This window comes from Rhinolophus sinicus, linkage group LG03 (assembly GCF_036562045.2).
Source record: "Rhinolophus sinicus isolate RSC01 linkage group LG03, ASM3656204v1, whole genome shotgun sequence".
NCBI lineage: Eukaryota > Metazoa > Chordata > Mammalia > Chiroptera > Rhinolophidae > Rhinolophus > Rhinolophus sinicus.
In genome coordinates, this window is record NC_133753.1 from 32,820,830 (window position 1) to 32,844,905 (window position 24,076).

The 24,076-nt window shown below is 35.2% G+C and overlaps 1 protein-coding gene across 1 annotated transcript in view; it reads left to right on the forward strand.

Annotated features, from left to right (window-relative positions):
* The window catches only part of KCNH5 (potassium voltage-gated channel subfamily H member 5), a 277,181-nt gene extending 253,687 nt beyond the window's left edge, over positions 1 to 23,494 (forward strand). Inside the window, exon 11 of the mRNA XM_019733674.2 lies at positions 19,309 to 23,494. Coding sequence (XP_019589233.1) covers positions 19,309 to 20,256 — 948 coding nt within the window. The 3' untranslated portion in view covers positions 20,257 to 23,494. The remainder of the gene's footprint in view (positions 1 to 19,308) is intronic.
* Positions 23,495 to 24,076: the final 582 nt, after the last annotated feature.

The window sequence follows — 24,076 nt, forward strand, 5'->3', positions numbered from 1 at the left end:
ATGAATATGTTAGTTTTTTCAAAAAATTCTACTAGGATTTTAATTTGGATTATAATAAATCAATGGATCAATCAAAGAAGAGTTTTTTCCACCTTAACAATAGTCAGTCTTCCAAACCATAAACATAGTTATCCTGCATTTATTTAAGTCATTTATTTTTGTGTTCTCTATGCCTAGTAAGTACCTGGAGATCAGCTGACCCTCAAAAATATGAACTCTCATATTCTCTGTCCTTCCACTCTTACGTCCAAATCAACTATGAACTCTCATATTTTCCCCATTTATTTAATGTGATCCTCAATTAAAAATACTTATTTATCTCCTCAGAGATTATATTTCCCTCAGAGCCAAAACTCTCTGAATGTCATCTCTAATATCATCTGTGCTTTCTAAGAAAACAAGACAGAAACTCTTCTCAATTTACTCTTATTGTTATTTATGTTAGCAGAACACAGTCCTTCAATCACAGTAATATATAGAATATGAGGTTCTTTCATCCAAGGATAACACTGGCTAATGATAATGAGAATGTGATAGTGGGAGGTCTATCTGACGACATAAAGATACTTCCAAATAGAATAAATCACAGATACGTATGTTTTAATTAATAAATAATAGGTTTGGTAATAATTATATGGATATATTTATATAGAAAGCTTCAAGTAAAGGGATCATATATTTAATACCCTCTAATACTCATATACAATTTTTCACAATTTGTGCCCCAATGCATTGTTGTATTCGATTTGCTAGAATTTTATTTAGGATTTTTGCATCGGTATTCATCAGAGATATTGGTCTGTAGTTTTCTTTTTTTGTGCTGTCTTTACCAGGTTTTGGTATCAGGGTAATGTTGGCCTCATAAAATGTGTTGGGGAGTACTGTTTCTTCTTCAATTTTTTGGAAGAGTTTGTGCAGAATTGGTATTAGATCCTCTTTGAAGGTTTGGTAGAATTCACTAGTGAAGCCATCTGGTCCCGGACTTTTGCTTTTGGGAAGGTTTTGGATGACTGATTCAATTTTGTTACTGGTGATCGGTCTGTTTAGATTTTCCAGTTCTTCATGGTTCAGCCTTGGAAGGCTATATGTTTCTAAGAACTTATCCATTTCTTCTAGGTTGTTGAATTTGGTGGCATATAGTCCTTCATAGTATTCTTGGATGATCCTTTGTATTTCTGTGGTGTCCGTGATAACTTCCCCTTTTACGTTTCTGATTTTGTTAATCAGTGTCTTCTCTCTTTTTATCTTAGTAAGTCTAGCCAAGGGTTTGTCAATTTTGTTAATCTTCTCAAAGAACCAGCTCTTTGTCACATTAATTTTTTCTATTGTCTTTCTGTTCTCTATTTCATTTATTTCTGCTCTAATTTTTGTTATTTCCTTTCTTCTGCTGACCTTGGGTTTTACCTGTTCTTCTTTTTCTAGTTCTTTAAGGTGTAACATGAGGTTATTTATTTGGGAATTTTCCTGTTTCTTGAGATAGGCCTGTAATGAGATAAATTTCCCTCTTAAACCTGCTTTCGCTGCATCCCAAAAATTTTGGTAGGATGTATTTTCATTGTCATTTGTTTCTATGTATCTTTTCATCTCTCCTCTAATTTCTTCTTTGACCCAGTCCTTCTTTAAAAGTATGTTGTTTAGTCTCCATGTATTTGTGTTTTTTCCCGCTTTCTTTCTACAGTTGATATCCAATTTCAAAGCCTTGTGACCGGAGAATATGCATGGTATGATCTCAATCGAGACTGATTTTATGTCCCAATATATGGTCTATCCTTGAGAATGTTCCATGTACACTAGAAAAGAATGTGTAGTCTGATGTTTTAGGATGAAGTGCTCTATAAATGTCAATTATGTCCATTTCATCTAATGTGTCATTTAGGGCTACTATGTCGTTATTTATTTTCTGTTTGGATGATCTATCCATAGCTGTCAATGATGTATTTAAGTCCCCTAGTATAATTGTGTTTTGGTCAATTTCTCCCTTTAGTTCTGTTAGTAGTTGCTTGGTGTATTTCGGTGCTCCCTGACTGGGGGCATAAATATTGATGACTGTTATGTCTTCTTGTTTTGCAGTGCTCTTCGCGATTATGAAATGTCCATCTTTGTCTCTTGTTATCTTTTTCACCTTGAAGTCTGTTTCATCTGATATCATTATGGCTACACCTGATTTTCTCTGGGCACCATTTGCTTGGAGTGTCAATTTCCACCCTTTCACTTTGAGTCTATGCTTGTACTAGCCAGCAATGTTTAGAAGCAGAAACCTTGATAATTAACAGCAAATTTTCATCTTTTCTCAGCACAGCATGTGAGCAGTTGCCTCAAGAAGAAACAAAATCAAAACACAAATAAAAGCCGCACATGTATCATAGATCTATAATTATTACTGAGGGTCACAGAAGCCTCAGCAGGGTTTGAGAAAAGGAATTTTTGACACCTATAAAATGAGGCATGTGTGCTACCATCTAGTAAGAGGTTGTGTTAGGAATACTTTAAAGAGCATAAAGTAGATAGCCAGTCTTATTTCAAAGTATTTTTTTTTATATTTTAGCGTCAAGTACCAATGTCTTATTTCATGTATTTGAAGAAAGTTAATGCTGAAAAGAAGTAAGTCCAGCACCATCATCACTATTTAAATAAAAGAACTAAAGTCCAAAAAGATTATGGGACTTGAGCACAAGGTCACATGGATAATTAGAGCCCTGGCTGGGACTGGAACTCCAATCTCCAATGACCCATCATTGCTCTTTCCCCCAGACCCCCCGAAGCATCAAGTGTCCTGCAAAGAAAGTTCTCAAATTGGAAGTGGCACTAATCACTAATTCTGCTTCTAGTAGCTGTTTACTAAATTAAACATAAAATAGTGTATATGGTACATTACTTTCTACTCCGAAAGGCAAGGGCAGACTGTCTCCTTTGCATTATCTAAATGTATTAAACAAATTCTTCTGTTGGAATAGAGCAGGGATGGTCCAAAGAGGCAGAGCAAAGTCACTGGCATGTCTGTTTTTGCTTCTTATGGAAAGTTAAAAAATCCAAGTGGTGAATGAAACAGGAGAGATTTCTGCCCCAGAATTTGGTTATTTTACAATCAACAAATACTTAGAGATTCCCATCTCAATTTATCTGGGTGAGCACGTCCTATATTTATGTCACTCGTTAGATTCAACATAAGCTATTGATGTCTATTGTGCAAGGAATAGCTACTTCATCGTGATAAAATAGAGAATTATTTACCTTAAATAGATAGGTAAGTACACCTGATGTGTAGAAAGGCTGCGTGGCTTGGCCAAATTTATACGGGTGGTCAGTGTCAGAGATTTTACACAAACTCTTGCCTCCTGACTCGCAGAGTCGTCTTTTTTTAAAAAAAATTGCTGCACAGTTTTAATCTAGAAATAATAGATATGGCCTGGGGGAAATGGAGAGTGAATTTAGAAACTGGGAAAAGTAAGTTCTAGGTCCAACTATGAATTACTGGCTGTACGTCCAAGTGCCTAATCACTTTAACTCCTCTGAGTTTCAGCTATCAAATTTCACAAAATTAAGAAATACCCTAGAATTATTCCATTTTATGTACACTTGAGGCTACCTGTAAAAGATTGAAAGAGTAAATATATAATCTAGACTAGATATACATTTCTAAGTCTTTCTAGAAGATAACACTCGAATAGAGAAAAACTATATTTCCCAGCAGTGAAGAATTTGTATGTGTGCTATTGAGTAAAAGCTGCATTATTGTTTTAGAAATCAAATGCAAAAATTCCACATGTATTTAAATAAATATACCAGAGTTGGCTTTGCAAACGAAAGCTATAGAAATTGCTTTCATTATGGAAAAAATATCTGTAAGGGTATTGTCACTGCCCTACCTCAGTAATTGTTCTCCCTGAGGCACAGCAATTATCTTACAAGGCAAAAGCTAAAACCACATATTAGATGTGTTCCTGGGGACAAAGGAATAGTATCAAATGAAATCTAATAGGGTAATATAGTTGAAAGTGTATTGTAAAGTACAAAACAAAATTACACATAACATTAGGAATGCCGGCACGGAATAGTGGAAGGAACGTTGGAATTGACATTAGGAAATAGATTTCAGTCCCAGCATGGCCAATTACTAGCTAAGTGAGCTTATGCAAGTCACAGAACTTCTCTGACCCTCATCTGTCAAATAGGGATTATAATAATTGCCCTGCATGATTTATAGAGTTCTGGGGAGAAAGTGAGGGATCATATACTAAAAAGTGCATTGTAAAATGTGTTGCGTTTGCCAAATGTTAAATAATGTTGTTTTCTACTTATATACTGAAGAGTCCTATTACATATTCATATGTATAATCTTCTGTGTATTAAACTTCCAGCCTAGAGTCATAACTTTTGGCATATGCCATTATTAAAGTAATTCAACCTCCTTTATCATTTAATGTCTTTCTCCCAGGCCTTTGATCCTTAGATCCTTTTCATCTCTAAATTTAGATCAGGAATTAATTCTTAAGTCAAAGTAGCCTAGTCTACTCAAGTCCAATAGACCCTGGTTGGAAATTCTGTTTTGTCACTCATTGGGTGTATAAACTTGGGGAAGATTTTTAAATCTCTCTAAGCCTTAGTTATTTTCATCTATAAAATGGACTGTTGTGAACATTAAGTGAACAAATAATCCACGGGAAACACTTAGTACAATTCCTGTAATCCTGGGATGTTTGTTGCAATGATTCCAAGATGAAAACATGTGGAAGCAATCACTATTGTGACCAGAATAATTATGTTCTCAAGACAGTGTGGTCAGATGGTTCATTTATGGCACTCAGGCAATACTGCGGGCTATAGTCTTGCATTCCCAACAAAGCATAATGCTGATGGTTTTATTAGTTTTGTTTCTTTGAACTTGAGTGTACCAAAAATTCTATGCTAAGAACTTAGAAATAAAACAATTTAATTCTTCTAAATTTTCAAATGCTAACAAATAGATGGCAATTGCAGTGTTACTGGATATTAGCTTAAATGCCAATAGTGAGGCTCTGCCACCATTTATTCTACAATATGTGGCATTGACTTAGCAGGAGTGGAAATAAATAAGGAAATTGATATTCGAGACTTGGTAGGATGGAGACAAATATTTTTCAGTGACAAAACATTTAGTGAAGTTGCTACCTGTGATTGCCTTCTGATGGTGTAGTTCTTTTGGAAGATGTTGGAAAGCAGAACATTAGTTGGGGGGGTTGTGACTGGCTACATTTAGCAAGGCATGAAAAGAAACAGGTGATCTTTAGACAAGAGTTGACTGGCTTGTAAGCAAGTATGGGAAAGAATCGAGAATGGGAAAAAGCAGAAATAAGATTGAAAGTCATTGTACAAAAAAGTCCATTATCACTCAGTTTTGTGGCAAAGATCAGATGTGACCTCCCACCAAGCCTGCTGGCTTCAATGTAGCTGCCATTATGGAGAAAGACAGAGTCATGGTACCAAGAAAGCAAAGGATTAAATTAGGCTTGAAAATTACATCTATGAAATAACTTTTTGTGAGGTTCCAGGTATGTGGAATTGACAGTAAACATACCAGAAATTGAACGAAAATTTCTGAGAGCATTACATTTCCACAGAAACCACATGCTTGGTCTTAAAAAATTGTCTTTCTAGTTTGTAGGCCACCATGCCAGGCTTCCCCAACTCAGAAAATGGCACTACCATTTATCCTTTTGCTTAGTCTAAAGGGAGACTTTTTTTTTAATTACTCTTTTTTCCTCAGATTGTTCATCCAGCCTATCTGCAAAGCCTGTCAGTTTTATAGGCAAAAGAAATCCAGAATCTGACCACTTATTACTACCTACATTTCTACCCCCCCCGGTCTGAGTCACTAGTATGATGTCTCACCTGAACTACTCAAAAAGCCTCCAAATTGGTTACTCTCCTTCTATCCTTTCCCCCTTCCAGTTTATTTTTCCCACAGCAGCCTGAGAAATCCTTTTAGAGTAGAAGTGAGATCATGTGAATCCTCTGCTCCAAACTCTTCCATGATTTTCCTTCACATTAAAATCCTAAGTCCCTGGCCTCCTATCCAATCTCCTCTCCAGTCCTTCTCCCCATGTTTATTAAGTGGTGCCCACTCTTTCCTCCTTACTGTTTCTCAAACATGAAGACATTCTCTCACCTTACAGTTCCCTCTCCCCACGGCTGTCTTCATGGCCCACTTCTTCATTCCATGACTATCTCTGCTCGCATCACTTCCTTGTAGACACCCAGCCACTCTACCATCACTATGCCCTTACACTCTATTTTTCTTCGTAGCCTGCATCACCACGGGACATTATATGGAATGTCTAAGGGTTTTTGTTTTGTTTACTGATGTACACTAACTCAAAAACAGTCTTGAACCTAGTAGGTGTTTTACAGTTATTCATAATGTGAATGAATATCTTGTTTGCTGCTGCATGCCACCATGAGTAAGTGTCACAAAATCATGCTGTTAGGGTATAGGATAGGATGGACCCAGTTCTACCTGGGGCAGTCAGTGAAAGCCTCTGAGCAGGGCCAATGTCATGGATGTTCCACCTGAGCAGTCATGCAAGGCCTCCTTAGAAGCGCCCTGCTCTTGGTTTAAAGCTCTGCTGTTGCTGTCATGAAATTCTTAATAACTTTGAATAAGGATCCTGCTTTTTTTAAATTGAGATATAATTCACACACCATGCAATTCACCGTTTTAAAGTATAGAATTCAATGTTTATTTGTATATTCAAAAAGTTGTACAATCAGCATCACTGTCTAATTCCAGAACATTCTCACCACCCTCAAAAGAAACCCCGTACCTATTAGTAGTTATTCACCATTTCCCACTTTCCCCATTCCCTGGAAACCATTACTTTGCCTGTTCTGGATGTTTCACATAAGTAAAATCGTGTAATATGTGACCTTTTGTGTCAGGCTTCTTTCACTTAGTATAATATTTTCAAGGTTCATCCATGTTGTAGCATGTATTAGGTTGGTGCAAAAGTAACTGTGGTTTAAAAGGTTAAAAATAATTGCAAAAACCATAATTACGTTTGCATCAACCTAATAGTACCTCATTCCTTTTTATGGCTAAATAATATTCCATTGTGTGGCTAGAGCACTTTTGTTTGTTGACTCATCAATTAATTGATATTTGGGTTGTTGACTATCATAAATAATGCTGCTATGAATATTTATGTGCAAGTTTTTTGTGCGAGTGTTTGTTTTCATTCCTCTTGGATATATACCTAAGAATGCAATTCCTGGGTCATATGGTTACTCTGTGTTTAACTTGTTGAGAAACTGCCAAGCTGTTTTCCACAGAGACTGTACCATTTCATTTTCTATTCCTTGCAGCAATGTGTGAAGGTTCAAATTTCTCCACGTTTTCCCAACATTTGTTATTTTCTATTATTAATAACACTTCGTGTTTTTTGACTATAGCCATTCTAGAGGATGTGAAGTGCATCTCATTGTAGTTTTGACTTCATTTTCTGAATGACTTAATGATGTTGAGTATCTTTTCACATGTCTATTGGGCATTTGTATGTCTTCTTTGGAGAAATATGTATTCAAATCCTTTGATTATTTTAAATTATTTCTCTTTTATCTGTTAAATATTGGGTTGTAATAGTTCTTTATATATTCTGGATACTAGATCCACATCAGATATATGATTTGCAAATGTTTTCTCTCATTTTGTGGGTTCTTTTTACTTTCTTGATAGTATCTTTTGAAGCAAAAAAAAAACAATTTGAATTTTGGTAAAGTCCAATTTATTTGTTTAATTGTCTTGGAGTTGGCTTGATATTTAAATATCTAAGAAACCTTTACCTAATTCAAGGTCACCAAAATTTTTGCTTTTATTTCCTTCTAAGTGTTTTATAGTTTTAGCACTTACTTGTACATTCATGTCTTTGGTGCATTTTTAAATTAAATTTTGTATATGGTATGAGGCTGGTGTCCATATTCATTTTTTGTTTATAAATATTCAGTTGTTCTAGCACCATTTGTTGAAAAGATTAATCTTTCCTCATCGAATTGCCTTGGCACCCTCTGTCAAAAAGCAACTGACCATAGATGCATGGGTTTATTTTTGCACTCTTAGTTATAGTCAATTAATGTATATGTTTCTTTTTATGCCAGTACCACACTGTCTTAATTACTGTGGCTTTGTAATAAGTTTTAAAACTGGGAAGTATGAGTCCGCCAATTACATTTTTACTTTTTGACATTGTTTTTGCTATTCTGGATCCCTTGTATTTTTATCTGAATTTTAGGTCAGTTTGCCAATCTCTGAAAAATAGGCAGTTAAAATTTTGATAGGAATTGAATTGAATCTACAGCTCAATTTGGGTTTTTTTGTTATGTTAACAATATTGAGTGTTCCAATCCATAAACACGAGATGTCTTTCTGTTTATTTAGGTCTTTTTAAATTTGCTTCAATAATGTTCTGTAGTTTTTTTGTATAAGTGCTGCACTTCTTTTGTTAAATTTTTTCCTAAGTATTTTATTCTCTTTGATTCTGGCAGTAAGTTTTTTGGCTTCATCTTCAGATGGTTCTTTGCTAGTACATAGAAATACAACCAGTTTTTATATTGATTTTGTATCCTGCATCCTTGCTGAAATCCCTTATTGGCTCTAATGGTTTGTTTTGTGTGTATGTGTGTGTAGATTCCTTAGGATTGTTTTGTACGTGATCGTGTTATCTCCGGGATAGAGTTTTAATTCTTCTTTTTCATTCTGGATGTCTTTCATTTCATTTTCTTTACAATTTCCCTGGCTAGAACTTTCAGGACAATGTTGAATAGAAGAGATGAGATGGTACATGCTTATCTTTTCTCTGATCTTAGGGAAGAGCGTTCAGTATTTTTCCATTAAGTAGGGGGCCGTGCAAATAATGTAGCTGGTCCTGCCTCATAAAGAAGAGCACAGTTGACCTGAGTGTTAAAGGATAAAAAGGAGTTCCTCAGCAGGTGAGAAGAGAGGACAATGTGTGCAATATCACAAATTCATTCTGGACTTCAAAGTGACTCAGTATGGCTGGGGTGTGGAGGTCAAATGAAGAGTGAAAGAAACAGAGGTTGGAGAGGGAGGATCAATTGGACCACAGTAGGCTTACTGACTTTATTAAAGAGTTTTAATTTTATCCTGTGATTTTTTGCCTGGGACACTATCGTATTTGATATGTAATAACAAAGAATGGAATGAAGGAAAATGAGACTAAAAATTGAGGCTGGGAGAGCAATTCATGCATTACTGCTATATTTGAGACAGTGAATCTAAACCTTGCCAGCTTTACCTTGGAATCACTATATTTTTCAGTTTTGAAGATTTTGTCTTCCTTCTTGTGTTATTTTTGAAAATGAAAAACCTTCAGTAATGGAAACATGTATTAAGCAACCTATTTCAGAGTTATGCTAATATCACTAATGGAGTTTATAATCTGTGTTTTATTCCTTATGAAAAATATATTTTTTATGTTTGTGATAGCCTAGAGAATTCAGATTAATGATCTTTTTTTATGTGGTAAAAAGAAATGGGGCCTAGAACATTTCCTTAGTAAATTCAGTAATTCTAGAATGTTCTGCATTTGTATTTTACTAACCAGCCTATCCACATTAGGCATTACCCAAAGTTGAAAAAAAACACCTTTTCTCCCTTCCTTCTTTTCTTCTTTCTGTGGAGGAGGAAAGATAATTTTCCATCTATCCTAGGCTGAGACACTCCCTGTAATGAAAGACAGATTAACAGGGGAAAAACAAAGGTTTAATAATATGTATTCCTCCTGTATAACATTTCCAGCTAAAAACAAAAGAAGATATTGGGGCAGGTATAAATATAATGTAAAAGTCTCATAAAAAAGGGTACCATCTATTCAGTTTTCCTAGCTTCTCCTGTGCCTTCAATTTTTAAATAACCAGCCCAAGGTAATCCTTATGCCAAAGAGATACATTTTGGAGGTAACACATTCTGCTACCTTCTCTCCTTCCTTCCTTCCTTCCTTCCTTCCTTCCTTCCTTCCTTCCTTCCTTCCTTCCTTCCTTCCTTCCTTTTCCCTACTCACCTCTCTTTCTTCCTTTTTCCTTACATTAACCAATCAATTAATTAATTCCTCAAAGTTTATTTAGGACCTAAGAGACTGAACTAGATCATAACACATCATTTTTGTTACCAAACAGAAAGAGTTCTTCTACCTGGTGCTAGCAGAGCCAAGCATTAAACACTGAGACTTGCAGTGGATAAATTAGTCATTTTATTTGCAGAATGCTAAGCAAGGAGAAAGGGAAAGCTATGGCTCAAAAACTCAACTCCCTGACCCAGGGTTTTAAGGGATTAGGGGGAACAGGTATGTAGAAACATTAGCTGGACATGTTTTTTTGTGTTTCTTTTTTGTGCGTTTGTTTTAGTTTTAGTTTTGGGTGTACAAAGCAACATAATAGCTAGACATTTAATGGTCAAGTTTTAATTGTAAGATCTTGGAGCTTGGCCATTTATTTATGGTAAGGGACTTCAGCACCACTTCTTCCTGGACAGCAGACCTTTTGCTCCTGAAAGGGTTCTGGTGTTCAAGTTCTGGCTATGTCCCAGTCCTTTGGTTACCTATAGGGGATTGGGGGGCCAAGACTTCAGTTCTGGGTGCAGTTGGAGGTCAAAGTTCTCTCCTCTGGACATGCTTTAGCTGCATGACTTGCTGTTTTGGTTTGTTGTCTCTGAAAAGCAAGTCAGTATCTTGTTAAACAAGATAGGACCATTTTGAGCTAGTTCTGCAGTCCCACTTCCCCTTGGAGAGCTTATAGATTTATGAGTGACTGAAATAAAGCAAGGCCACCATATTTCAAAACAGAGTGTTATGCGTCATCCTTACCCTTCCTTCACACATCTAAATTTGTTGAATGGCCATCTGCCACAGCTTTATCACTGTGGCCTTTGTTAGCAAGAGCTTCTAGCATCTGATGTGGATCTGACAGTGTTTAATAAATACTGCTTTGTTGTATTAGTTCAGGTTGGAATGGAATGAAAGGAGTAGAGTTAGAATTAGTGACTGAGTTTATAGAAATAGTGAAAAGAACCAAAGAGCCAAACCAACTAGATCCTCTAAGAGTCAGATGAACTGGAGCTGCTGCTTGATCACAGATACCGATAAATTCCTAGTCAGTTCCCTAGATTCACAGATCTGGAAAGTGATGGCACATTTGAGAGAAAACACCACTATCCTCCTTCAAATTATAAAACACCGAATCTGTGTCATTAAACAAATGATTCTAACCCCTTTTTTCCTTGCCTTTATTGGATTTCAAAGTTCAGTACACATTCAAATTATTCGATTTTGATATCACTTTTATGATCAAATGTCCTACTTTTGAAATGGAAAGCTCAGTTGGCCATGTTCCCTGTTAAGTTTAAGAAGCTTTTATCATTTAAATAAATTAAACCTTCCTGCATGGTCTCTGCAAAACATAATGAAGCAAGAAGAAAAGCTTAAGTGAAATAAACCTCTCTGCTCATAGAAATGGTACAAGCTATTGTGCATTCTACCAATAAATGTGTGGCTGGAATCAGCCTGATTTGTGATTTTTCTTTTTTAATTTTTGTCCTCAATTTTTCGTCATGTTCATCAGCAGTTTGATTTGCCATTGGGCAAAAAAATATGCACAGAGTACAAGTGCAGGGCTCTAGGTTATTAACACTGAGAAAAAAAATCCAAAATTACATTTTTAAAAGCTGATTTCTTTTGCCACCCTGCTGGTAACCATGTATGTACATTTTTTCTTTTATGTAGGTAATTCATGTAAGTTGATCGCCTATGAACTTGACTGAGATCTTTTTAAACATTTTCTAAAATGATTTCTTTGTGAGCAGTTTTTTTCATTTTTGTTTTCTAGAGATAAAACATCATCATTTCCAAGGAATAATTGGGTAAAATTAATCTATATAACTACTGTATTGAATTAGCAGGAAACTTTTTACTTCTGTATGACACATTGCTCATATAAGAATCGTTTGGATTATGAAAACTTTTATTTAGTCTACAGCTTCTTTCAACTGCCAAAGAGTAGCATGCAGATTTCTTTTTCTCAAAATAAAAACATGCTACTTTTGAAGGGTTTAACTATATAAAATTTATTAATCTTTCTGTTCTTTGATTAAATTGAACCATTTTGTTCTATGCATGATTAAAAAGCTAAAGGTAAACACTTCTTAAAAGGAAAGATTCTGCAGAATATAGTTGAGAATGCTCATGCTTGTAATGGTAATATAGAATAATGGCCATGCTATTTTTATGATGAAACGTGGCTCCTTAGTGATGAAAACACATTGTTATTCAAATTTAGAGTTAAGGGTCATAACGTTATCTTCAAAACTATGAGGACTTGTAGAGAGGGCCTGTTATTTTTAATGTTTTTGAAATACACTAAGTGGCATCCCTGCTGTTTTATTTTCTTATTTGTGATACAATGCCTTCTTTATATATAAGACAGGACAAAAAGCTATCATATTTTATATATAAGACATGTATCAACTGGTAATGGTACCTCAGTAGATTATTAGTCTTTAAACCTTGTAAACATGATAAAATCCTCTCCTAATTTTGGGTTTCTTTGTTTTTAATTTCAGTGTCTATATTCTCTTACCTTGCATTAAGAAAGTTTTGCATGGTCATCAGCTGGAAAATAAGTTCCTAATGGATTTTATTGCATCCTTACAACGAAATTGTTCTGATTCAAGTTTTTTAAAGACTGATTTGTGGGTCAAAGATTTGAACGTGATTCTACTCAGCAAGCGTCTGTTAACTGTTTACATGTGCCCAGTAGTGGGCTAGGTGCTGGGGAATGCCAGGAGATAAATGATGTGGCGTTTGTTTCCAAATGAGGAATTAGGAATAGACATTAATGATCAGTTATGATAATACAGATAACATTGATTCATTATTTGAAGAGTGCAAAATAATAAAAGTAGTAGTAAACAATCATCCTGTTTGTAATATTTTCGATTCATAGACCTATCACAAACCTACATTTGCTGAATGTATGAAAAGGTTATTTAATTAGTGAATACTTTTTGTTGAGGTCTTTCAGTGTAACAGACATTGCTGTTGAGACTGGAGATAGAGCAGTTAACAAAACAGACAAAAATCCCTGTCCTTGTAAACAAATGAATGTAGGCTCAGAGATGGTATTAGAGCACAGGAAAAATCACATTCTTTGAACTTGCCCACTCCTTGCTTTTCATAAAGGTAATAAATTTAATATACATAGAAGCAAGTTAAAAGTAAATACAAGGGGCCCCCTCGAAGGAAACAAAAAGCTGTAAAATGTTGGCATATATTTTGATGGGAAGTAAGTCTACTGGCTTTGCCTTTGAGAGTGAGAAGAATTTAGAGACTGCCTCCTTTAGCATTCTTCTCAGCTTTTCAGTCAAGGCTATCAATAACTCAGCAAGCAGAGCTTCAGTCTTTTGTTCAATTTGCTGCTTTCAGGGATGCTTCTCCATGGCAAATGTTTTGTGAAGGGTTTCCTGTTGGGTTTGAAACTGCTGTATCACACCCACTCAACTGTCTGGGCTTTCAGAAGGTCTAGAAGGAAGTGTCAAAGTTACCTTGCAGAGCAGCATTAGAGTGTAATGGTCAAGACTGAAATATGACTCCTTGGATTTGTATCCTGGCCACTTCCTAGTTATGTGACCTAAGGCAAACCGTGGAAACTCTGAGCTATAGTTTGTTCTTCTGTAACATGAGAATAATAGGACCTATCTCATAGAGTAGTTATGACAGGACAGTTAAAATAGATAATATGTGTGTGGATATAACCTTTTTGCTATACGCAAACTTTTTAGAACTATTTTTCAATAAGTCATAATTTCTGTTTTGCAGTCAAAAGAAATAAAATAAATTCAGTCTCATTCAGTAAATGACATCCAATCTGTTATTATTATTATTTTTTTAAAGTTACCTTTGGCCCTTTTTCAGAGAGCCAACTTGAGGATAGCAGCTCTATGAGGATAGTAGCTCCTTTGTTTGGACTTTGCCTATGTGTCACTTCATCTGGCTATGGATTCATATCCTTTACTATCCTTTGTAATAAATCTGTGATCTAGTGAGTGAACGGGTTTTCCTGCAGAAAAAATAATGGAAGGAAGGAAGGAAGGAAAGGAAAGAAGGAAGGAAGGAAGGAAGGAAGGAAGGAAGGAAGGAAGGAAGGAAGGAAGGAAAGAAGGAAAGAAAGAAAGAAAGAAAGAAAAACTTGCCTCTGGCTTAAAAGCCTGATTATGGTAAGTAGATCAAATCCAAGAGTTATTATTTTCAGTTAGACTTCAGTTCAAAGTCTATCGCTTGGGTCAGAAATTTTCTCAAGGCCCTCTCTTCCAGGCCCTTCCTTTGTACCTGCTTCTACTTTCACTGAGCTCAAGATTGCCTGTGAGCCTGTTGCTGACTGAGGTGTGTGAAAGAGGGGCCAGTTGGTGGTCAGGGAAGCTGGAAAAGGCTTTTTTTAATTGATGTTTTACATGGGCATAGTGCACTCTTAAAGCCCTCATCATCCCAAACTTAGTAAGCACACAATAATTGTAAACATTTATTAGACATTATATTGAAAATTTAAAACATAAAGCTTCTAGTCTAAGATATCTACAAATCCACAGACTTCAGGGACCTCAAATCTTTCATAAACTATGAGCTTCACATGGACATTACAGAGCTAGTAATATCCTTGCCTATTACATACCAATAGGGTTGCCACATTTAGCAAACAAAAATACAAGACACCAAGCTAGATTTAAATTTTAGGTAAACAACAATAAATACTAAAGTATTTTAAAGTATAAATATGTTCCATTCAGATAAATGGTATACTTTTTTATTAGTATAAGTAGTTCTAAATATTGTAACGATGTCCTGCATTTTATCTGCCATCCCTCTGTGTTAGGCACATGCCCTCCTCCATGGGTAGTTTGAAATAGATCCTTTTTTTCTCCAAATGTGCAGACCACTGTTAGTTACCACACTGCACCAAGGCTCTGTCTGTCTAAGGCTAAGTAACCACCTTTAAAAAAAAAATAGAAGGTCAGAGTTGAGTGTAAAGAAGGATGTGACCAATTTATAAAGTCCCCTCATGGCAGTTCATGGAACCAAAGTGAGTGCCTTTCAATGAAAGAGGATGAAATAGGAATAAAGTTCTGTGTTTCCATGTTTGAATCTGTCTGGTCCCGAAGAGTGTTAATATCTTGAAGGCTTACAACACGCTCTGTTTATTTAGGAAGTGTAAGAAATATGTCAACCCTTTGAAAATCTTATAATTAAACCGTTGGAGATTTGATGTCAGACTTCGAGATTAGTATTACATCTTCTAAGAAGATCCAATTTCATGTTCCACTAGACTGGGAAAACTGTGCTGGTCTTTACAGATAGTTATTGAATTTAGAAAATATTTATTTTAAATTTCAAATTATTACCACATGATAAGCTGAATTCAATGCATCAATCTCAATTTTAAAAATGTACCCTTAGAGGATTGCTAGCTCCCTGACTTTTTTGATAAAAGTGACCATCATTAGTGTTGGTTTCTGGTATAAAAATCACTGATTATGTTACTCCTGGAAGCTGCTGAATCTTCAAGAGGTGATGAAAGTGGTTTCAAATAAAAAGTATTTTATGAGAGTTCAAGAGAGAGAACCAACATATTTTAAGTGTCTATTATATGCCAAGGACTCTGTACTTCACGTATTTCTTTTTCTTTTTTTTTTTAATTAAAGTTTATTGGGGTGACTAATCTAACCAACAACTTAATGAGAGAGGGTGATGCAGGTAAGTAATTTTGCTATCATCATAAAATTGTCTGATTCTGAAAGCACTTTACCTAACTCCCTTTTGAATTTGTCTCACAGCCCTCACTGCAGTTATTTTGTTCTTCAGAAGGACTCTGAGCAAAAAATCTCACACTATTAAATTTACTTCTAACTCATGATAATATTAAGTGGTAATAGGTAACCTTTTTTATTTCTCTTGATGGTATTATAAGTTCCTAATATTTTCAAAATATTTTTAATAAAATTATATTTATTTGTGGATACCCATGTAATATCACATGCACTATGTATTTAACTTTGTTTAAAATTTAAAGAATATTGGAATTTGAAGAGTCCAACCTCCCACTCAGTGAAAGTATTACATGGACAACTTCCTTACTTCTGTTTGAATATTTTAGTGGTGTGAGGTTCATGAGTTTTCAAGGCAGTTTATTCAATTAATTGGTAGCAGTTTGAAATGCTGTCTGTATATTGAGGTAGTATTTGCTTTCCAGAAACATTTACTTACAGATCTTAGTTCTGCCCTCTGGAGCCATATGAATAAATTTAATCCCTCCTGATACCCAACCCAGGTGCTATATTGGTAAACTGTCTAAATTTTCAATACTTTTATAGCCTGGAAATCTTACTATTTGACCCTAAAACAGAAGATGGTTTTAAAAATGGTTTTGAATTTTACACACACACACACACACACACACACACTGGGGGTACAAAAAATATGTATACACATGACTTGTATTAATCTTTTGTTATCGGTATATATTGAGTATTACAATTTTAATACGTTTTTTTTTCTTTCTTAAAATGTGTATATATTGTTTTGGCACCCTCTGTGTGTGTGTGTGTGTGTGTGTGTGTGTGTGTGTGTGTGTGTGTGTATATGTATATATACGTATATATGTATATATATACGTATATATACATATATATACCGAGGGTGCCAAAACAATGTATACAAGTGGGCACTTGGACACTTTGGTCAACATTGCTTAAGCAGTGGTTTGTTGTAATCAGAAGTGTCTGAATGCTATGGTAACCATCTTTGAGCACCTCTTGTAATTACAGAAGTCAAATTGCAGTATTACAATTTTAATACAGTTTTCCTTTATTAAAGTGTGTATACATCTTTTTGGTACCCTATGTATGGATGGATGTATATAGATATACACACACATACGTATATATTAAAGAAAAACATACAAAAATAGTGATGTAGTCCAAGGAATTTAAGAGATAAATATATATTTCTTTACCCATATATGTATACACATATACATATTCTAATATATTTATATTTACATATTTATATATTTTCTTTTAAATAGGAACATAAGCTAGAAAGCAAATACCTCTATTCAGTTGTCTCTTTACTACATTCCCCTCTGATATGCAGGAAGTAGAACTAAGTAAGCTAAGTAATCTTGGTCAATGGTCCTATATTGACTTTTAAGTACACAGCATCTGTTAAATGGCATTGGAATTTTTTCTTTAAATTAAAGTTTATTGGGGAGACAATTGTTAGTAAAGTTACATAGATTTCAGGGGTACAATTCCGTAATACATTATCTATATCTTACATTGTGTATTCACCACCCAAAGTCAGTTCTTTTTCCATCACCTTATATTAGACCCCATTTACCCTCTTCTAGAGCCCCACCCTTAGCCTCTGGTAACCCTTAAATTATTGTCTATGTCTATGAGTTTTTGTTTCTAAATGTGTTTTCTTGTTGTTTTGTTGTTTTCAGTTTTATAGATCACGTATCAGTGAAATCATATGACTCTCTACTTTTTCTGTCTGACTTATGTCGCTTAGCATTATAATCTGAAGATCCATGCATGTTGTCACAAATGGTTCTATTTCATCTTTTCTTACCACCAAATAGTATTCCATTGTGTATATATACCACAACTTCTTTATCCATTCATCTGTCGAAGGACATTTTGGTTGTTTCCATGTCTTGTCCACCATAAGTAAAGCTGCAATGAACATTGGAGCACACATGTCTTTATGGATAAATATTTTCAGATTTTTTTTGGTAAATATCCAAGAGAGGGATTGCTGGGTCATATGGTAATTTCTATTCTTAATTTTTTGAGGAACCTCCACACTGCCTTCCATAGTGGCTACACCAATCTGCATTCCTACCAACAGTGTATGAGGGTTCCTTTTTCTCCACAGCCTCTCCAACACTTGTTACTATTTGTCTTGTTGATGATAGCCATTCTGACTGGGGTGAGGTGATATCTCATTGTGATTTTTATTTGCATTTCTCTGATGATTAGTGATGTTGAGCATTTTTTTATATGTCTATTTGCCATTTGTATGTCGTCTTTGGAGAAATGTCTCTTCAGGTCCTCTGCACATTTTTCAATTGGGTTGTTTGTTTTTTTGTTGTTGAGTTGTATGAGTTCCTTGTATATTTTGGATATTAGCCCCTTATCGGAGGAACTGTTTGCAAAAATCTTCTCCCATTCAGTTGGTGGCCTCTTCATTTTGTCGATGGTTTCTTTTGCTGTGCAGAAACTTTTAAGTTTGATATAGTCCCATTCATTTATTTTAGCTTTTATTTCCCTTGCCTTTGGAGTCAAATTCATGAAATGCTCTTTGAACCCAAGGTCCATAAGTTTAGTACATAAGTTTTCTTCTATGAAGTTTATTGATTCAGGTCTTATACTTAAGTCTTTGATTCATTTTGAATTAATTTTGGTACATGGTGACAGCAGTCCAGTTTCATTCTTTTGCACGTGGCTATCCAATTCTCCCAGGACCATTTGTTGAAGAGGCTGTCTTTTCTCCATTGTATGTTTTTTGCTTCTTTGTCAAAAATTATCTGTCCATATTTATGTGGATTTATTTCTGGGTTCTCAATTCTATTCCATTGGTCTGTGTGTCTGTTTTTCGTGCCAATACCGTGACCATGATCTTTTGATTATTGTTGCCCTGTAGTACAAGCTAAAGTCAGGGAGTGTGATACCTCCAGTATTATTCTTTTTTTCTTAGGATTGCTTTGGCTATTCGGGGTCTTTTGTGGTTCCTTACAAATCTGATGATTTTTTGTTCTACTTCTTTAAAAAATGCCATTGGGATTTTGATGGGGATTGCATTAAATCTGTATATTGCTTTGTAATATGGTCATTTTAAATATGTTGATTTTTCCAATCCATGAGCACAGAATGTCTTTCCATTTCTTCCTGTCTTCTTCTTCGATTTCTTTTAAAAATGTCTTATAGTTTTCAGCATATAGGTCTTTCACATTCTTGGTTAAGTTTATTCCTAGGTATTTTATTCTTTTTGTTGCAATTGGAAAAGGAATTTTTTTTTTTTTTTTTTTTTTTTTTTTTTGAGATTTCATTGTTTATATAGGAATGCAGTGGAATATTTTTTTACCTTCAAAAATGATCTTACCCTATGTTCAAGGGTTTTCTCTGTAAAATCAACTATGTCTGGCATGGGTCACACAATTATAAATTTGTCTGTGTTTACAATCACGTTTTCAATATCTCTCCCCCCACCACAGATCATTTTCCGTAAAATCAGCGATGTGAAGAAAGAGGAGGAGGAGCGCCTCAGGCAGAAGAATGAGGTAACCCTCAGCATCCCTGTGGATCACCCCGTCAGAAAGCTCTTCCAGAAATTCAAGCAACAGAAGGAGCTGCGGAATCAGGGGGCAACACAGAGTGACCCTGAGCGGAACCAGCTCCAGGTAGAAAGCCGCTCCTTACAGAACGGAGCCTCCATCACCGGCACCAGTGTGGTCACTGTGTCACAGATCACGCCCATTCAGACATCTCTGGCCTATGTGAAAACCAGTGAGTCGCTCAAGCAAAACAACCGCGATGCAGTGGAGCTGAAGCCCAATGGCAGTGCTGACCCCAAATGTCTCAAAGTCAACAGCCCGATAAGAATGAAGAATGGAAATGGGAAGGGGTGGCTGCGACTCAAGAATAATATGGGAGCCCATGAGGAGAAAAAGGAAGACTGGAATAATGTCACTAAAGCTGAGTCCATGGGGCTATTATCAGAGGACCCCAAAGGCAGCGACTCAGAGAACAGTGTGAACAAAAACCCATTAAGGAAAACCGATTCTTGTGACAGCGGGATTACAAAAAGTGACCTTCGTTTGGATAAGGCTGGTGAGGCGCGAAGTCCGCTAGAGCACAGCCCGGTTCAGGCTGACCCTAAGCACCCCTTTTATCCCATCCCCGAGCAGGCCTTACAGACCACACTACAGGAAGTCAAACACGAACTCAAAGAGGACATTCAGCTGCTAAGCTGCAGAATGACTGCCCTGGAGAAGCAGGTGGCAGAAATTTTAAAAATACTCTCAGAAAAAAGTGTGCCCCAGACCTCTTCTCCCAAAGCCCAAATGCCACTCCAAGTACCTCCCCAAATACCATGTCAGGATATTTTTAGTGTTTCAAGACCTGAGTCACCTGACTCTGACAAAGATGAAATCCACTTTTAATATATATATATATCTATATATATTTGTTAATATATTAAAAACAGTATATACATCTATATACATGTGTGTATATACAGTATATACTTATATATATTTTCACTCGCTTTCAATATATTGAACACAATATGGATTTTGATATGTAAATATTGCATGTCCAGCTGGATTCTGGCCTGCCAAAGATGATTATTAAAAACATAGATGTTGCTTGTATATTATGCAGTTGACTGCATGCACACTTTACTTTTATTTATAATCTCTATTCTATAATTTTAGCAAAGTATGATTTTTGCTAATCAAGGCAATGTAATATTTGAAGAATCAGGGTCCAACCTGCCAATGTTGCCATGACAAATTTGATCTCAGGCTGAGTAAATTGAGCTGTCATTTCCTCACTGTCTTGTTAAGTTAAAATTATAGATTAATGCCAAGGACGAGTTCAACCTTATAAACTACTGGTACCATTTTATGATCCCTTTCCATAGGACATTTTTCTGTAACTTAGTGTTAGGTTATTTTCCCCAATAGGCAGTGTTTTCTCCATTTAAATGACTATTGTCAGATACCCATGTGGGATATTGAAACCTCATTGCTATGGGTTTTGTGCATGAATTGCATTCTCACTCAACTATACCTCTTTTTTTCAACATTACACTTAAATAGTAATCATTGAATCCTATGTAAGGAAATCCCTATTCCCTACATCTTCGAGAACAGCTGCCATCTTATGAGCTGATTTTATCAACCCCATAAATATTGATCTATTAATATAGTGTATATTATTATAGAAATACTGCACCACAGGGTAAAAGGGCCTTTTAACAATTCATGTTGGAGATGCTGATTTACCAGGGGTAATGAATGTTCTAAATTTGTGTTTCTAAACCTTGTTCAAGGGTGAAGTTAAAGGCTCTTAGCAAAGAAACAAACAAAACATTTAAGCAATCATATCAAAATTTTAACTATAATGATATAAAATAAAAAAGAATGTAAACACACAAATTTTTGTAGCATATCTGTAATTTACAAAGAATGAAACACAAGTACAGAATTGTTCACACATGATAATTACTGTGTAGTGATAACATGAAATGTGGTTTAAAAAAATAGTTAAGAAGTAGATATTAAGTTGCTCAACTCAGATAAATGCTTTTCTATAATTTTATTCTGGTTACAATTTTCTAAAGCTTTTTTGCACACAGTTCTGCTGGACTTCTGCTGAGTTGATACAATAGAATACTATGGCTCAGGCAGATCCACTTATGAAAGAGAGGTACTAGAGACTGAATTTCAGAGTCTTTTGGGTCACAAATCCTCTTCTTAGAAAGTGCCTATTATCAACTAAAAAAAAAGTCACAAAGAGTTGTGTATAGTTAGTCCCTTAAATTATATATATTGGGAATAAAATACATGTTCATTTGTAAGAACCCAGAAGAATTTATTTCTTTTGACTAAAGTATATTTTATGAAATTGATTAGAGAGACGTACTTTTAAATTGGTGCATGCATGACATTTAATAGTGGGAGCAGGGCAGTTAATATTTGCATCAAGTTGAAAATATAATACCAGTAATTTGTACATTATCGGACCATCTGTACACATAGGTTAACAACATACACCAAGGCGATAGCAAGATCAAAGGAGATATTTTGATCTACTGCACCCATTTTTATGAGCTTTTCTGTCTCCCAGCATCCCCAAATAAAACCACCAGGACTGAAAGACAAGTTATCACAGACTGGAGAAGTGCAAAACAAAGTAATTTATAAAAACAGTTGATATTTTAGAATTTTGTTAAAACTTCTTCACACACCCACAAGATGTGCCTCTTTAACCCAGGAGTCTCAGAACAGATGTTATGTGCCATGGGTTCCATATTCCTTCCTTTGTGCCCATAACTTCCATTACCCATAATGGAAGTTTTCAGGGGAGCATGTCTTCATGCGATGCTACAATATCTACCTACCATAGGCACAAGAAAATGAGGTAATGAGGTAATCATGGGGTAAAGTATCAGCCTGGGAATTGGGACTTTTGCTTTTGCGGTGATGATGGTACCTTTTTCTTGACTTCTGATGTTTATTGAATTTCAGGGTATTTTTCTATTTAATCATGTGTGAGACAAGCTTGGCTAAACTTTTAAAGGTGAATGAGTGGTAAAAATAATCTGAGTACAGAAATGGTGAGGTGAACTTTAGCCACATATTTTAAATCATAGTTGGTGTAAAGCTCTGAGAATGACTGTGAAACAGCCAGGCACTTTGAAGTTGCAGCCCACGCCTTTACATAGTAGTGGTGCAAATAACGGCTGTGTTCTGACATTGACACAGACTTTCACCAAAATGACCTATAATGTTATTGTTTATATGTATAGGAAAGAAACATGTGGTTACTTCAAAGGGGGAGGAAGTATCAATGGCTTATTTATGGTGCAGTTACCACAGTATTCTTTTCCTGTCACCTCTGTTCCTGTGTGCATGATATGATGAGAAGCTGAATGCGCTCTGCTGTTTTCAGCAGGAATGCATGTATTCAGCAAACACTGTATATAGAGTAGTCTTTTAGGTTCCCAGATTCCACAGTTCTTACCAGTTGAATTTACTAAGATTTGAATGAAGGGTGAGCACTAGCTTTAATATGTGCAATAATGATACAGTCATGTTCTGTGTTGCCTCAACCAGGACAGACAGTAGATTCTCTTTTGGGGGACCAGATGACTGCATGTTTTATTCTTACCCTGCATAGATGCTCTTGGTGCATCCAGAATAAAATTTTTATTATTATATTTCTGAACAGTGTATTAATAGGAGTACATAGATAATGTATTTAAAATCCAAACATTTTCCAAAGCAATTTACACACCTTCAATATTTTTCTATGATGATGTATAAGATCAATGTTGTACCCTGGACAGGTAGTTGTAACGTAATAGCAAAAGTCAAACAAACATGGAAATGTGAGCTGTGCATTATTATAGAAAATTGTATCAGTCTTTTAGGATATTACTGCACTAAATGTGATCTAGTAGACAGATGAGCTAATGATAATAGGCAGACAAAAGACAGATGGCAATACCAAAGTTACTAGTGTCCCATGTTGACATAAATAGTACTTAGAATAGTTCAGACATAGACGTCGAATAGAGACACCGACTTCATTGTTAAAATGAAAAATTTTTATTATTGACAATAGTTTCATCTCACATTAAATGTAGAACTACAAATGTCATAAGTTTTCAGTTACAAAAATGTATGTAGATCAGAGCAAGAGAATTAGAAAATTTGGGGTTTTAAATTGCTCCTATGAACACGTATATACTCCTGGAGTACCCAGTACTTTAACAGGAATATTAATTATGACCACTAACTGAAGTGCCATTTTGAAAATTAAATCTTATTGGAGCCCAAATGCAAATCACAGCTTTCCTTAAACTTAAGGAGATATTGTTCACCTGTGAGATCTGGCCTATATGTTCTATTTTAAATTTTTAAAATCTTTTTTGTTGTTTTAATTAGTCTTCAGAGCAGTGACTGTTTTTGAAGTGTGCACTGGCTGGTAATGGTGAAATTAATTGTCATATTCCTAATGAATTCTACTATCTTGTATAATTTTTACCTTTAAACTATTTATCTCTTCTTTTCCAAAGTTTTATGTAGGTAATGAGAAAATGTGTTTAGAATGTATATATATAAATGGATAACTTAAAACATGAATCTTTTGTAATTATGAATGTTGTGTTTTAATACTTTGTTACATATAAGAGCATTTCTCTTGTGGTCTTGATGGACAGAGACAGAAGAAAGAACAGTCTTTTGGAAAACA